The 16,174-nt window shown below is 42.4% G+C and overlaps 2 protein-coding genes across 4 annotated transcripts in view; one reads left to right on the top strand and one right to left on the bottom strand.

Annotated features, from left to right (window-relative positions):
* Window positions 1–257: 257 nt before the first annotated feature.
* LOC311154124 (cytoglobin-1-like) lies at window positions 258–4,068 on the top strand (the record flags this gene model as incomplete). The annotated part of the gene is made up of 3 exons (XM_084206339.1): window positions 258–352; window positions 2,216–2,447; window positions 3,625–4,068. 3 exons carry the CDS (start codon window positions 258–260, stop codon window positions 3,751–3,753), a joined length of 456 nt encoding a protein of 151 aa, XP_084062465.1. The 3' UTR covers window positions 3,754–4,068.
* A 5,198-nt stretch (window positions 4,069–9,266) lies between these two features.
* LOC311153987 (putative RNA-binding protein Luc7-like 2) overlaps window positions 9,267–16,174 on the bottom strand; it is a 33,659-nt gene continuing 26,751 nt past the window's right edge. For 2 of the 3 annotated variants that reach the window (XM_084206123.1, XM_084206124.1), the window contains 4 exons: window positions 14,495–14,586; window positions 13,605–13,634; window positions 12,503–12,697; window positions 9,270–10,524 (listed from right to left, as the gene is read on the bottom strand). In XM_084206123.1, the coding sequence (XP_084062249.1) occupies window positions 10,332–10,524; window positions 12,503–12,697; window positions 13,605–13,634; window positions 14,495–14,586 (510 nt within the window). In that variant the 3' untranslated portion in view covers window positions 9,270–10,331. Of the gene's footprint in view, window positions 10,525–12,502; window positions 12,698–13,604; window positions 13,635–14,494; window positions 14,587–16,174 lie in introns of all 3 variants that reach the window. The other variant, XM_084206125.1, reaches the window with a different exon arrangement.

Below are 16,174 nucleotides of genomic sequence, written 5' to 3'. Positions count from 1 at the left end.
CCTGACCTATGACTACAGGGCTAGTCCTCCTCCTCATGTGGTCGGTTTCTTTCCTGATTAAAAGTGATTAGGTAGCTCTAAAGCCTGCAGAAATGTTACTGAAGGTAACAGAGACAAAGAGACCCTTCAAGATCTCTTAAATCCCCAGGGCAGTATTTAGAGAGCCCTGAGGAGAGAACTGGAGCAGAAGGACCCTGCAGGACCTCCCTGTCCTTCTCCCTCCTGCTGCACTCTCTGTTTCCAGCATCTTCTCCACCATGTCACTTTCTGAAGCAGAGGTGCAAAGTGCTCGTGGTGCCTGGGAGAAGATATATGTGGATGCTGAGGACAATGGGACAGCTGTGCTGGTCAGGTAAGGAAAGAGCCCATCCAGCTGTTGCCCTGGAGGGGTGAAGGAGGAACAGCAAGGATGGAGTACTGCCTAGGAGCATGTCATGATGTTTTTCATGCAGCCCTTGCTGGGAAGAGGAGCAATCCACACAAGGAAAAATACAAAGAAAGGGGTAGGGGGATGGGAAAAGAAGAAGAGACAAGAACAAATTTGGTATGAAAGAGAATGGGAACAAAACATGGGTGTTATTTCCCTCTTCCTCTTTACCTCTAAACTGTTTTAATGCTTTTTTAAAACTCAGTATTTTACTTTGGATTCTCCTTCAGCCTCAGTTCATCTGTTCCACTGGATTATAGCCTTTCTGCGGACTTTCCTCTCTTAGTTTCCATCCTGTTTCCCTCTCTTCTGTTCACCTTTCACATATTCCACTCTCATCTGGGACTTACATCACCTCCATAAGCATGGATCAGTTCAAATACTCCTTCTAGTTATCAGACATTTACCCCTCCCTCCAGCTTTCTTGTATATCACACCTTGTGCCTGGATTACCCTCCTGAAGCCTTACATGCTGCTCTTTCCTTCTGCAGGCGACACAGTCTGAGCACAGTTAGGATCAGAAATGCAGCCATAAAATGTTAGTACAATCCAGTAGCTCGCCTCCCTGGGCTAATTTACTCTAGAAGCTTTTGTTTTAGTGTCCTACAGCCCCAGGCCTGCCTATAGAGAACGTCAAGGCTTCCCATGACAAGAGAGACATGGCCATAATGGAAAGAGTCCATCCAACAAAGGGCCAAGATGATGATGAGGAGACTCTCTCTGATAAAGAAAGGCAGAGAAAGCTCTGACTGCTCAGCCTGAAGAAGAGAAAGCTCAGGGGAATCTTGTGAATGTGTACATAAAAACCTGAAGGGAGAGTGCAAAGAAGGCAGAGACAGGCTCGTCTCTATGGAGCCACGAGACAGGACCAGAGTCAATGGGCCTAAAGTGAAACACTGGAGGTTCTCTTGAACATCAGGAAACTTTTTTTTTTTTTTCACTTCTGAGTGCAACTGAGCACTGGCACAAATTGCGCAAAGCTGTTGAGTCTCCCTACATGGAGATACTCAAAAGCCATCTGACCATGGTCCTGGGCAACTGGCTTGACCAGTGGTATTGACCCAGATGACCTCCAGAGGTTCCTTCAAGCCCAACCATTTTGTGACTCTGTGAAATGCAATGTGGAATTTGCTATGGATATTGCAGGTGGATAACCAGGTTACCCAGAGGAGTAAACTGCTTTTTTTAAAAGAGTTTGGCCAAGATGACTGTAATTGATCAACGGTAATTTCAAACGCACTGAATTATGTTACTTTTGAATAAATGGAATTAGCAGTACCTCATACTCAAACAACAATCCATCACAGGCAGTAAGAAAGCTTTGCAGTGGACTGTAGGAAGGGATTAATTAACAAAACCAATAGTAGGGCTTCTCTATGAAAACACCCATCAGTATCACAGGGGTCGTATCTGCTGTCCAGAACATCTTTGAGAATATTAAACTGTCACAGTCACCCTATGTGAATGTGCTGCCACTTCTTTGTGAAAGTAACACAGAGAAAATATTATCTTTAGAAGGAGTGGAGTAAGTTCATTATAGGTTTTAAGGTGGAATGAACAAAGGAAATGCCCTGGGGAGAGGCAAGGGAGAGAGGACCAGCTGCTATGTGCATGGGAATTATGCACAGGTACAAAAGGCAAAGGAGAAACAAGGAATGCAGAAGTGTCTGTTCTAATAAAGAGAAGGAGAAAAGGGACATAAATGTGGAAGGCAAGGCCTGGAATGTGTGGCTATGTCTGCACTGACACCTTGGTCCACAAGTCAGGATGTCTCTCATTCCTCAACAGGATGTTTACTGAGCACCCAGACACCAAGTCCTACTTCACACATTTCAAAGGCATGGACTCTGCCGAAGAGATGAAGCAGTCAGATCAAGTCAGGGGCCATGGTAAGAAGGTTTTCAGTGCCATCAACGACATGGTGCAACACCTGGACAACTCTGAGGCTTTTCTTGGGATAGTGACCCCACTTGGCAAGAAACATGCCACCCAGCTGAAGATTGACCCCAAAAACTTTAGGGTGAGTGAGCAGCCCTCTTCCCAAAGGGTGTAATTGTGAGGAGGGCATGATTTCCCCTCTGAGGGGTAGAACTGAGGAACATAGGCTTTGTATGTTGGAATACATATATATGCCTCAGAGAACGGAGGTGGTGGAAGGTGAGGAGGTTGGTGGTGGAAGATGGCAGGAGTGAGAGATCTGGCACTGGTGGGAAGATGGCTGGACAGCAGATGTGGTGCAGGCAGGTGATGTGGTGGGAGCTGCACAGCTGCCCATGAGCTGTAGAGGGTTTTCTCAGAGCAATACCATTCCCACACCTGCCATTTAATAACATGATACAGAAAAGCACTTTAACACTGGACTTCAGTCCCTGATGTATTTTTTATCTTGTAACAGGAGCTGAGCTTTTCCAGGACAACTAAACCAGCTGTTATTCAGGAACAATGACAACAGCAGTGTCATAATTAAACAAACTCAAATAATAAATACAGGATCAAATTACTTGCCCAGATCCACCTAAGGTCACTAGCAGAGTGCCTTTATAACTATTTTGTCTGCCTTACACAGCAAAAAGAGGCACTTTCTGGCAAAGATTATTTCCAAATGAAGGTGATTTCAAAAGCAGTGGGCCCAATTTTCAATGAGTGGGAAAATAAGGGATGATTTCTGGCGGAAAATACTTTTTCAGGGTAAAAATGCACACAAAACAATAAATGCTGTACAGGAAAGCAGTTGGCATTTCAAAATATACCACCTACCTTACTGCAAAAACTCTGCTACAGAGTGCTGGATAGCTAACGAGCAGGAAAGGTCAAGGAAAAACTTAGCCCCCAAGCCATGTATTCCATGGATGTCCAACAAAGGGCTCATCGTGGCCTCTAAATATTTGGGACAGTCCCCTGCCTGGAGAAGGATTGCAGTGGATGGATGAAGCACATCAGTCCTATACAACCATCCTTAAGTGATAGGTGCAGTCCACATTAAGTAGGGTAGTTAAAAACACCAGGAGCAGTTTTTTTGTGAATTCTCTAATGCAGCTTATTTTCCATGCCCTGTTACAAGCTCTGCAAGTCATGTGCTCTGAGTTGTTCTTGTACCTCTTTCTGCCCTCCAAGAATCCCAGCTAAAGATATGTAGGTTATGCCTCTAATATGGAGAAAAGTTCACACTGGCTGTTTCTTCCCTTCTCCTTGTTTAGATTATCTGTGACATTATCTTACAACTGATGGAGGAGAAATTTGGCGGAGACTGCAAAGCTTCCTTTGAGAAGGTGACCAATGAAATCTGTACCCACCTGAACAATATCTACAAAGAGGAGGGTTGGTGAGGATGTGCACCTCCAGGCTCTTCAAACGACTCACCAGCACTGATTTGCTGCTTTTGGGCCCCCAGCCACAGCTGGAAAAATTAAAATTTAAAAATAAAAAAAAGCAAGAAAAAAGGCTTATACAATATAGAATATCAATGTCAATAATTTCCTTAGCAAACTGAGTTTCTACAGCTAAACAAAACCCGCAGATACATCAAAGTCAACCAAGAAATCCTGATACGCTTTGCAGCTTGTTTCAGGTGGGTTCCTCTGGCCACCATCTTTGAAGACTACTTTTTAAGATGGTGACTTTAAGCTTTCTATTCCTAAAAGAAAGACTTCCTCCTGCCAGCAGCACCATCAGCTCTTTGGCTCCCCTACCACCGCTCTATCCCCAAGAATGACAGGAAGGAGACCATTTTGAAGCATCTCCAGATTCTTGGCAGAGGTCATTATTTAAGAGGCCTGAGTTTTGTTTTGTGTTTGAACTTAAACAAAGGGGGAAGTGATGTATGAAAATGACCAGCATCTGGGAGAGACATGAGGAAAGTCCCATCTTGCATGAGCCAGGAGATGCATCCAACCTTGGTTTCTCAGAGCCGCTTTCAGCACAAGGGATGACAACACTGAGTGTGGTCACCACTGGACCCCTCTAGGCAGGGATGAACATCTCCAGGTGTGGATTTCACCATGTTACTCCCAGGAAATTACTTGGGTTGAGTTCCCACATGAAGCAAGAGTAGAGCTCACTGGCTCTTGTGCACTCAAAATGCACCCAGCTGATGGAGGCTGCTGCTTTGCTGTGTGGGCAGCACAGGGGCCTCAGCCTGGCACGGGACTTGTTCTGTCCAATCACAGAGCCTGAGCCTCCCTTCAGTGCTAACTGGGTCCTGAACTATTCAGTTGCTTTTCTTTGTATTCCTTCGACTTGGTGAAATAATCAGCTAATAACTGCAAATAACCACATGCTGGTTTGCTTCAGTGTAATGCAATAAGCCCAGAGAAAGCACATGTACCCTCTCATTGCTTCACAGAAAAGGTGATGTGCAGCAGTGGCAGCTGGTTTCAGTGCACATTTACTGGTGGTACTGGGGGATTTCCAAAACCAGCTCAAGCTCCCACCCAGGCACTCATTACACTTGTGGCAGTCAGGCTTCTCATGGGTTTCACTTAACCATGATTCAAGAGTTTTGTAAACAAGTAAAAATGCAGAGGTTTCCTTCATTTAACATGTAGCTTTCATCACCCACTGCATTTGGCAAAGGATGCTACATCTCGAAGTCCAGAAGAGGAACTCTAGCCAGAGGGGAAGATGGGGCAGGCTGCTTTATTTGCTTCAGTTTTCTGTTCAGCTCGGGGAGAAAGGGAAGCATATTGCACAGCATTGGCAAGGACTGTAAAACAAGAGCAAGAGGTTCAAAAAACTATTTATAGTCTCAAATCCCTCTGAAGGAGCACAAGTAGTTAAAGCTCAGAAAAGAGGTGGTGGCAGTTCTTTACTCCCATTACTCTGCCGCAAACCAGTTTGAGCTTCAGAAGATTTGAAGGCAAGCCATTAGAAAACTTACAGTGGTTACAATGCAAAGTCCCCACCCACTTACCACCTCCCAGAGATGGAGACAGAGGCTCCAGCCTGGCTGAGGGTGCCTGAGGGCCAGAGCTGTAAAAGTGCCTTCTTTGCAGCCTCTCTGAGCCAGCACCTGGAACATTTCTAACTCTTGTGCACTTAAATGAGCATCACCATCAATACTTTACCACAGTCAGCACTTGTCAGATAGTTTCAGCCTGGGAAAGGGCTGTACAGCTAAGGCAGCTCCTGCTGCTCTCAGGCCCTTTGTGACCTTGCTGGTGTCCAGCCCTGCTTTGCTGCTAATTAATCCTGCTTTTCTGATGGTGCATCTCCTAGAACTCTGCTTGCCTGCAGTGCCCTGGCAGCACCACTGAGCCTAGGGAAAGGGATTTGGGACTGCAGTTTCCCCAGCAACAGGAACTGAAAAGCTAGAGCCAGGAGAGGTAGGTCATGAGAGAACTTTCTAATTGCCCACCGACTCCATTACATGCCCACAGAGGGGAAAGCAGGGAAAGCCAGGACTGGAAGCAAACATTTCTTCCTCTTTCCTTGTATTTCCAGCTGCTGATACAATTCCTGCCCAGTAGTCTGCTGCTTCCCAGTTTGGCAAACTGCAGGGAAAAACAGATTTCAGGTCTTACTGAAAAGAATAAATAATTATGTAAGTAGTAACAGGGCAAAAATTTATTAAGCAAGTGGAAAAAATTGATCAAAGCAAAAAAATAAAGATCAAGATCATGCAGGACTGGATGAAGAGTGCGTTAATGTTTTTTATAAGCCCCTACTGCCTTGGAATAAAGGAAAATGATACTGAGGAAGGTGGCATGTGAAATGTGGGACAGAGAACAGTAAACTGGAGGGGTTATCAGGTGCTGCATGCCCCTACACAACACTGCACACTGCCATTGCCTCTGAAGCGTGGCTCAGTCTGCATTCATACTTAGTTTGATGCTGACTGCAACCCCCATCTTGTGTGTCCCTACAGCTAGACCAATCTCCTTGGATGTAGCCACCCATGCCCTTGGCTGCCTTGCACTGCCCCCTGGGGTCTGAAGTCTTGCTACCATTCTCTCTTCAGATAATCCCTGCTTCAAGGCCATTTAACATTTGCTCAATCATCACTTTGCACTGGCTTAGAGAGCTGGTTTACCTATTTCCTCCCATTGCCCCTGGGGATGGGTGGTGCAAGATAGGCTGGACAGAGAGAGGGGCCTCCAGGTAAGGGCAATCAATGAAGTGACAGGATGGTAACTCCCAGATTCAACAGCTGAGGGAAGGCAAAGGGACAGAGGAACAGCCTCCTGTGGCAGCTCCACTGGCAAGTCTTATGTTGGGTAAGGGGATACAGTGGCACTAGGCCAAGCACTTCTGCTTGGAAATGTCACCGTTTACTGTGTGGTTCCTCCTGCTGCAATGGGAAAAGCAACACACAGGCTGTGGTGGCACTGAGCCAGACTGCCCAGGGAGGTGGCTGAGTTGCCATCCATGGGGGTACTCAGAAGGCAGGAAGATGGGGCACTTGGGGACATGGTTTAGTGGTGGGCTGGGCAGTGCTGGTTAATGGGTGGGTCCGATGTTCTTGATGGGCTTTTTCAAGGTAACCAATTCTACCATTCCATGTTCTCATTTCTGGTAATGTGCCATTCTCCAGTTCCTTAGCATCTTAACCTTTTTGTTTTGCACTCCCTGACTAATCTGGACTGATTATGAGATATGGGAATGATGCCCTGCAGGTTCACTGCAGTTCAAACACTTTAAATCAGTTAAGTAACTTACTTTTTCTGCTCATTTTGTACGTCTTCAGTTTGAGAAAAAGTGCTATGGAGCTACAACTGCATCAGCAAAATTTCCAGTCTCAAAAGCTGATGCTCAGCTACAGCAACCCCTAGGTTCCCTCAAGAGCTCCATTTCACAATCTACTTAACCATGAAGACTAAGGTCAGTCCATACCACGCTTCAGCTGTCCAGCAGGAAATTTACAGGTGATGAATACCTAAGTTTTGCACTCCTGGAAATTAAGGTGATTGGGTTCTGATGAGTGGAAGATCCATATTTAGGCACAACTCTCCTCTTCTGATAGATGCTCCAAATCTTTTGCATCCTAAGTGTGTTTCATCAGTCATCTTAATTTTTTCTTCCCATCTGCACTTCAGTCCTGTATTTCCACAAATTCAGATTATTTTATGAGGGAATCAGAGATACCTTCTTGATTAACATTTAGTGTGGTACTTCCTCTACATAAGGGAAGGCCCAAACACAATCCTCCTCTTGTAATTAAATTTAAAAACCATTTGTAAAATGGATGGCATATTAACCAGAATTTGCTAGTGTGGAGTCTAGGCACTGTTTTGTCACAGTATGCAGGTTTCACCCACCCTCCCTTCCTCCCCCTTTTTACAATACAAAATTTCTAGTTGCTGGCTGCAGGGGGAGACAAGTCCTGAGTATTTCTGGAATATCATTCCAGAAAGGAATTCCAAAGGAATCACTGGCACTTGTGCTACGATGATCTATGCAAGATGCATCTAGAAATGACCAGCCACCTTTTGTCACACCCCTAGAATTCCATTAACAACTATGTGACAATAAATGTTTTCAAGCACTTACACTCTGGTTGTAGCAGATGGACAAACACCGGTAACTTCCATTCATCAACCACCTGGGCCATCCAGGAAATCAAGAAACAGTCCCAGGAAGGAAACTCATGCTCAGAATTAAAATGGATAAATAAATAAATGTTTAAGTAGTTAGTCGTCATCATCACTTTGGCAGCTTAAAATGATGTGAATTCAAATGTGCAATGTGGAATCCAAGTCCTTGCAAAGGTGTAAAGGACCTGTTCAAGCTTTCACTGCCAGCCAATACACTGCTAAATGATCTTCAGTGTTAGAATTATCATCCATGTGCTCTGATCATACCAAAGATGCTACAGAAACAGCACTGAGGACAAATGCACAGAGTGAATGCCATTACACAACGATGCTAGCAGGCCTTCGTAGGCACTTGCACTAGGGAGAGCCAGGCTGCAGAACCTGCTGGAAATACCAATAGATCATTACAAACACGGCTCTTAAGCATCACTATTAGGTAACTTGGTGTGACCACAAGGAGGAAAACTTACCAACATCTAAATTCTTCTGTGTTGGGAGTAGTTTAAATACCTCAAAACACTTTCAATCCAAGCAACCCCTTCAGATCAAGGGCACCCTCAGCAAGTTGGTGCAGTCAATGCACTGCAGGAAAGGGATACCATCCAAAGGGACCTCAACAGGCTTGAGGGGTGGGTGCGTGTGAAGTTCAAGAAGTTCAACAAGGCCAAGTGCAAGGTGATGCACCTGAGCCAGGGCAATGCGAAGCAAATCCAGGCAGAAGGATGAACAGATGGAGAGCATCCCTGCTGAGGAGGAGTTGGGGCAAATGCGGGGCTGGACACGACCCAGCAATGCGGGCAACAGGGTGAGAGAAGGGATTCTGCCCCTCTGCTTTGCTCCAGTGGGACCCCCACCGACCCCACCTGCAACGCTGCGTCCAGCTCTGGGATCCTCAGCACAAGAAGGACAAGGACCCATTGGAGTGGGCCCACAGGAGGCCACAAAGATATTAAGCACCTCTCCTATGAGGAAAGGCTGACAGTTCAGGTTGTTCAGCCTGAAGAAAAGGCTCTGGAGAGATCTTACAGCATGTTCTAATACCTAAAGGGAGCCTACAAATGGAGGGGGACTTTTTACAAGGGCATGTAGTGTCAGGACAAGGGGGAATGGCTTTAATTTGAAAGAGGGTAGATTTAGACTGGGTATTAGGAATCAATTCTTTGCAGTGAGGGTGGTGAGAGGTTGCCCACAGAAGTTGTGGATGCCCCACCCTTGGAACTGTACAAAGCCAGGCTGGATGGGGCTCTGAGCAACCTGGACTAGAGAAAAGTGTCCTTGACCACAGCAGGGGGGCTGGAACTGGATGATCTTTAAGGTCTCTTCCAACCCAAACTGTTCTATGATTCTGACTCCACATGTTTCTGCTTTTGAAGAATTTAGAATAATCAGGATTGTAAGCGGAATGACTGCTTCTCCTAGTGCACATCTGTAGGTTAAAAACTCTAATAATCAGATATTTTTAAAAAGACTGAACTGCTAGTTTACCACCTTAACAGACCAGTATATCCTTGTTAAGTTATTGGACAATGTGGTTTCTTTTTAATTTTTTTTTATTTCTTTTGTCCTTAATTTTTGTTTGTTGTTGCTGGTTTTTTTGTTTGTTTTAATACAATTAAAGATGTACTCCACAAGAAAAAGCAGAAAGAGTCCTTCTGGAAAAAAAACAAATATATTGAACACATACCAATCAAATGGTACATATGGGACTGGCTTTGATTTCAAAATTTAAGTAGAAATAAAAAAGATGTAATGCAACAGCTGTTCAATTTCCAAGTCTAAGTAGGCACTGTAAAAAGACATTTCCGCTTTCTCCAGCACACGTTCCTGTCTAAATGCTCCCACTGTAATCAACTCCTAGGATCCCAAACAAAAATAAAACCCAACACTGGGAACGTAATCATAGAGTAAAAGTTAACATCCATCCACCCACCCGCTTACAAAAAAGCAAACAAAAAAAATCCCCCCAAATACAACCTTTCAATGCTGCTGTTTTGACTGGAGCAGAATTGGAGAATTTATAAAGGTTCAAAAGCACCCAAGGCAAGTAGTACAATATAATTTGTTCACTAACTTGTATTGGAAAGGAGATTAAAAACATTGAGATCTGCATCTTGGTACATAAAACTGTTGTCCTGAATAAAGAGAAATCTTTCAGAAAAGTTTTACAACTTGGTGGAAGTCCAGGACCCAGCTTTAGGCACCATTAATTCATGGGGTTTAATTCTGACTTTGTTATAACCACTTTTATATACTGTACATCTACCCTAGTTGTATCAGTGTTGGTACTGCTCACTGGTGTCCCTTTGAACAACTGTAAACTAAACCAAAGTATGCAACTCCATAGGAAGCTAGAGATCAGGTGAATATACAGCCAGTTATATCTCCCCTGCTTCACGCTCCTCTGAGCTCCTGGGCTCCTCCGATCGGCCGTTAGCACTTTCGTAGGAACGTTTCTTGTCTTTGAAATCCCGCGGCGACCTCTCCCTCGAGCTTCTGTCTTTGTCACGGGATGTTCGATCGCGATCTCTCGAACGCTCTTTGTCTCTGGAAGATCTTTCTTTAGAGGATCTGAAAAGTGCAGCGCATTTGAGAATTCAAGTTAGACACGAACTGGTAGCTATCAAAGAGCACTTAGGTTCTATATTTTTCTTCTTTTTCCAGCCCAGCTTTAGATTTATATAAACAGAAGCGTATGAGAAGACACCAAATCATTCTACCCTTCTCTCTTTCCTACTTAAAAGACAAGTACTTTGAGGTAGGATTTAATTTACATTGATTACAGAGCCCAGATTAGGTTCAATGTGCTTCACTACATCTCTTACTTTCAGCCTCCACCTCCAAGTTTACATTAACTGGAGTTAGGTGGAAATTTCTCATCTGCAGTCTCTAGTTTAAGAACAGTGTCTAGCCTTTCTTAGATTATAAATTACAAACTTAAAAACACATTTAAAAACCAGAGTTTGCTTAAAAGTAGTGGGAAATTAACTTGCATAATTCTGGAAGGGAGGCTCTATATGACAAATACAAATGAAATCTGGAATCTGTTCTACAACCATATTTTGTTATAAAAATTAACCCTTGTGTGACTTTGAAAGGTTACGGTAGTGTTCTTTTTAGATATTTTACTCTGATAAATAGACATTTTCAAAACTTTTATGATGGAGACAGAAAAGACCTGTTTTGTTAAAGAAACTAGGTAGTTTTAAACTAAATTAGCTACCTGTATGAGAGAAAAATGGATTAGACATCCTACTCTATATTCCCTTACAGATGCACTTAAGTCTGTTTTTGAAAAACATTCCATCTGTATTTTACCATGTACTGCAATCACAAAATGTTCTAATACAGATTTTTACAGAAAAATTTTAACAGCTAGCCAATCATTCCCTCGTTGAAAAACTTGCTACTCTGGACTGTGAGATTGTACTCTCTCCATTTACACAAAGTTACTGTCAAGCTTCAAAACGAAGGTCTGCAAAATGCTCCTCTACTAATTTCCTTTTATAAGCTTACAAAGAAGTGACCTTTCATGTTAGTTGCTCATATGAAAAGACTACTTTCCCTACAATGTAGTGTTTTGCAAGACTTAGTACTTGCAAAAAACACTTGGATCCACAGGCATTACCCTATTCCACAGACTAGACATCACAGAAGAAGAGAAGCTACATGCCAAATAAGAGCTTCTTCCTGGAGTTACTACAACTGTTCATCAAGTACCTTGTGCCCAAGTACCCTGCAGAAGTAACTATGACTTAACTCCTGAAATAATTTGAACTAGAAGCCCTGCACGTGTGGCCACTTCAAAACCTGACCTTTTATCTTCTTGTAGGTCAACAGTCTCAGGGTTTTAAGACTGAGCACCCTTTCACTGTACTGCTCTTGAAGCATGCCACAGTGGGTAACCTATACAAGAAAGGAATCCTGTTTATGAGCAGATCTCCCTACCAATGCCTCATTGTGCAATCCCAAGTCTCTTAAGTTATGCTCTCCTCAGTAAACAAATCAGCCAATCCTTAGAAGCAGACAGCAACTGAATCATTCAAAAGCAACACCCCCAGCCTGCCCCCTTCAGTAATCTTTCCATGAGAGATCCTTGCAAAGCACAATCTTCAGATGCAGCGCAAAAAGTTTACTTTCAGGCATACCTAAACCTGCTTTTATCTGGTGCAGTTCACAACAGATGGATGTTGGGAACAAGAGCCCAAGGGAAAATCTGAAGGTACTGACAATAAGATGAGTGCTGATATCCCTGGCTTCAAATGCAAATCACCTGTTTCACTTTCTATGCTGCATGAAACTTGACACCAATACTCTGTAGCAGTCATCCAAAACAGAAATAATATATAACCCTGTTACTGAGATATTAAAAAACTAGAGAATAAAACACTCTGGTGTGTCAAATCATAAATATGCTGAAGTTGTAACTGAAATTTGAGGCAGACTCAAAATGTGTTGAAATTACTAAGTGCTAAGCATAAACTTAATTTAGTGTGAAAATTCTCACTGTGTGTTGGGAAAAGCCATTTATTTCTAGGGCAGCATTCACCTCTTTTTGGAGCTGCGCTCTCGGCTCCTCTCCCTGGAGCTGTGCCTGCTTCTATGGTGGCTGCGGCTCCGGCTGCGGCTGGCAGAGCGGGACCTGTGGCGGTGCCGTTTCTCACGGGATTTGGATCGAGTCCGTCTCTTCCGTTCCCGCGAGGCTGAGCGAGAGCGGTGTCTGCGGCGGTCCCGGGACCTAGACCTAGGAACAGGGAGGGCTTACAGCACACACTGCTCTCACCAGAGTGCTGTGAACATTACACACTCTGTATGTGAGCACATCTGTACAGAGAATGAATGGCCTGCAGTGTTCAGAGCCATTGCAGTGTCTGATTCACAGGCAAACAGACAGGGGAAAGCAACATTAGAAAGCCTACAAACTCCTTTTTGACTAATGCAGACAATTTTATAGTTAATTCATAACTGTATGGCTACAGCATAGCAAATTTAGGCTCCTGAAAGCAAATAAAAATATGAAAAAAAATCTACTTTTTACATTTTAAACTAGTATCTGTATCAGGGAAAGAACTTACAGATGCAGTGACAGGGATCATCTGCCAGAATCTTTGTGCTATGATGTTCTTTAAAAACTAGACTATATTGTTCCCCATAGCTATAACAACAAAACTAATTTGGCAGGTTCTAAACACTACACAAACCTGGAATTTTCTTATCCCGCCCCCCCCCCCCAAATCACTTTGCAATCATACCTCACTGGTGACCTTCAACTGTGTAGATTTGAAACTACACTCATACTATTAATGGGTGATCTGATGAATTAACCTGGTGCTTAGGGATTTTGAAAACATGGGCTTTCATTTAAAGATATTAGCCAGAAGCTTTTGTAAAGAAAAAGCAATTCTCTGTGTTTTAAGTGTTATTTGGGACATGAAGCTGCACTGTAATAGCCACAAAATAGATGTAGATGTATAAACTGAGTAGCATGGTGATAAATAGTGTACAAACACACAGAGAGATGACTATGTAACAGAAAGCTTTGTTTGTAAAGATGGACATCTTAAACTAACAGTGCTAGACAGTCTTAAAATGTTCCAGCTTGTGAAGGGCTAACTTCACCGCTGGTATTTCTTGTCTGCAGATTTATATACCTTTTGGCATGCTTGCTGTGGGATCTGGACCTGAAATAAATGGAAAATAGTAATTTTTCTTAAGAGAATCTCACTATCAAATAAAGTGCAATTTAGTAATAATAAACCAGACTAGCTGACCTGTTATTGTACTTCTTGCTTTAGCAGCAAGTATTTAAACGCCTTTTATTTGATGTCAACATCTTTGTAACACGTTTATCAGGAAACACATCCCTGTTTCATGTTGGTTGGGTTTTTTAAAATTTATTTATGACACTACTCTACTAGAAGTCCAGAAGATTATCTAACCAGCTTTTAAACTTACATCGCTCCCACAGAAAAAGCTTCCAGGGAAGTCAGTATTCCCTGATTTCCTGATAGGCAAATAGTACCAAACTGCAACAGATTTCAGAAATTCACACTGTTAACCTCTAAAAATTAGCATGTCAAAAGAACTGCAACTCAGGTTCCATTCCACTCCAGCCCCACCAGGCCTGGAAGCTACTATCCATAGAAGAACAGGGAATTGCTTTCCTTAATCATACACTGAACTGCTTCCAGTAAGAAAAATTTCTAACATGTCTGAAGAAAATTGCTAAGAGATGTAAAGAGCTCATATGTGTGTAAGCTCACATCTACCAGGTCTCAAAACAAGGTACATGCCTGAAAATTATCCCAAAGGCCCTTTGTTCAAATATCTAGAGACAATACTATCAGCAATTTTTAAAAAAGCCTTTTATGACAATAATTACATGTTTTAAGATTTAGAATGAAACTCCATCTCAATCAAAGTTTCCAAGGAATGCAAACTATTGTAATTCTGTATATTTAGAAATGTGTATGAACTGTATCAGTTTTCTTATAAAATGTAAATAGGTCATAATGTACATGCAATTAAAACAGATCCCCACCTCCTTAGTTTCTCCCTTTCTTCTCTTTCCCTCTCCTCTCTACGTTTCAGACGTTCCTGATTTCGTTTCTCCTGTTTATCAGCCACAATCCTCTGAAAACAGAAGAATATGTTAAGTTACATTAAAAAATTTCTCACATGAAGGTGCTATAAAAATAATCTAGACAGTTAACATTCAGTTCTTTCCCTCAGGCATATCCCCTTTCCCTTGTGTATATTATTCCCACTCTTCCTCGGTATATATACATATATTTTATTTTTTTTCTTGAAGAAACAGAAGTTATTGCAGAAGAGCTGCACGTGGGTGTTACACGAAGACCTGAAATATGCAGAGTTAAATATTAAGTTTTTAATAAAGGGGAATTCAGAACAGTAAGTCATGCTTTTAATGTGAGAGTCTCCATGCCAATCCTATCATATTTTGGACACTGGGGAAAGGCAGAAAGGAATCAGAACTGGGAGCGTTAATTGTTTCTTAAAGGACTTGGTTGGGCCAACACCTAAGTTTTGAGGCTACTTGTTTCTGTATTATGACTGTGGGATTAAGTTAGAGCAGATGCTTCAGCTGATAGCCCCCAGGGTGAACTCACTACTACTGGGGACAAGGCACGCTCAGTAGAGGGCCCTCAGATGTGGAACTCACAACTGGAGATCTGGCCAAACCCAAGTCTTGCCACCTTCTGGACATGATGCAAGAAATTCAACTCTTTGTAAAGACCTTCTTCTGAGAGGTGGAATTGCCCCAGCAGCATCTTGATTAGATCTCTGAGGAGAGCTCTGAGGAAGGAGGGGATAGTTATTGTTTTCTTTCTTTATCAGCAAAGCACTTTGAAAGATTAATTTATTGATGCTTTGGGACTGTGAAATAGTTATCCATGCATATTTTGTTCCAAATGATGTAAATAATTATTTATTTCAACCCTTTTGGTCAAATTATATCTATATTTTCTTGTACAACATCAGCAATTTAACTACAAGCAAGGTTTCTTGTTCAAGTGACTCTTTGCAAATTTCATGGAGGTATGAGAGGAAGTACACATGACCTGTTCTAGGCATCTAAGATTTAAGTTACACCAGCTACAGAGTTAGGAGCCTAAATTGGCAACATCAACAGGAAGAGTTGGCTCTCCGAAGGGCAAGTCACAGTATCCATGCAAGACAGCTGGAATATTACAGAACATAAACCAGTTGATTTATTCAAATCCAGTAGCAGCAATTTCTGCTCTTAGGAATTCAACCAATTTAGCTACCATCTTCAGTGATTTCTACAGTTAAAATTGAAAATTGCTTAATTGAAGAGCTTAATTGAACTGTGAACTCCATAATTTGTCATAAATTAAGGTCGTAAATGGCATCAGTGTTCAAATCCATCCTCTGAAAACCAGAGGTCCAGAATATCATTCCAGTAAGTCTTTCTGCTGGCATATGATTTCTGGTCAAGATAGGTTATAATATTCCAACTGGATTTCAAATGTTCAAGCTACAGAGAACATGCAACCTCCCCATAGCAATTATTTCTGACTTCAAGATATACATAATTTGGTATTCCCATTTTGGATAGCTACAGCCTTGAGTTGTGGATTCTATTCAAAATCATTTCCTAATCTTCGTCCAGGTAAAATAAACAAATTGAGTTTTAGTCATTTACCATACAGCAGGTTGTTTTGAGTTCCAAGCATTT

This window comes from Fringilla coelebs (genome assembly GCF_963513975.1).
Source record: "Fringilla coelebs genome assembly, chromosome: 5".
NCBI lineage: Eukaryota > Metazoa > Chordata > Aves > Passeriformes > Fringillidae > Fringilla > Fringilla coelebs.
Note: the sequence above shows the minus strand (reverse complement) of the source record. Positions and strands in the feature narration are given on the sequence as shown.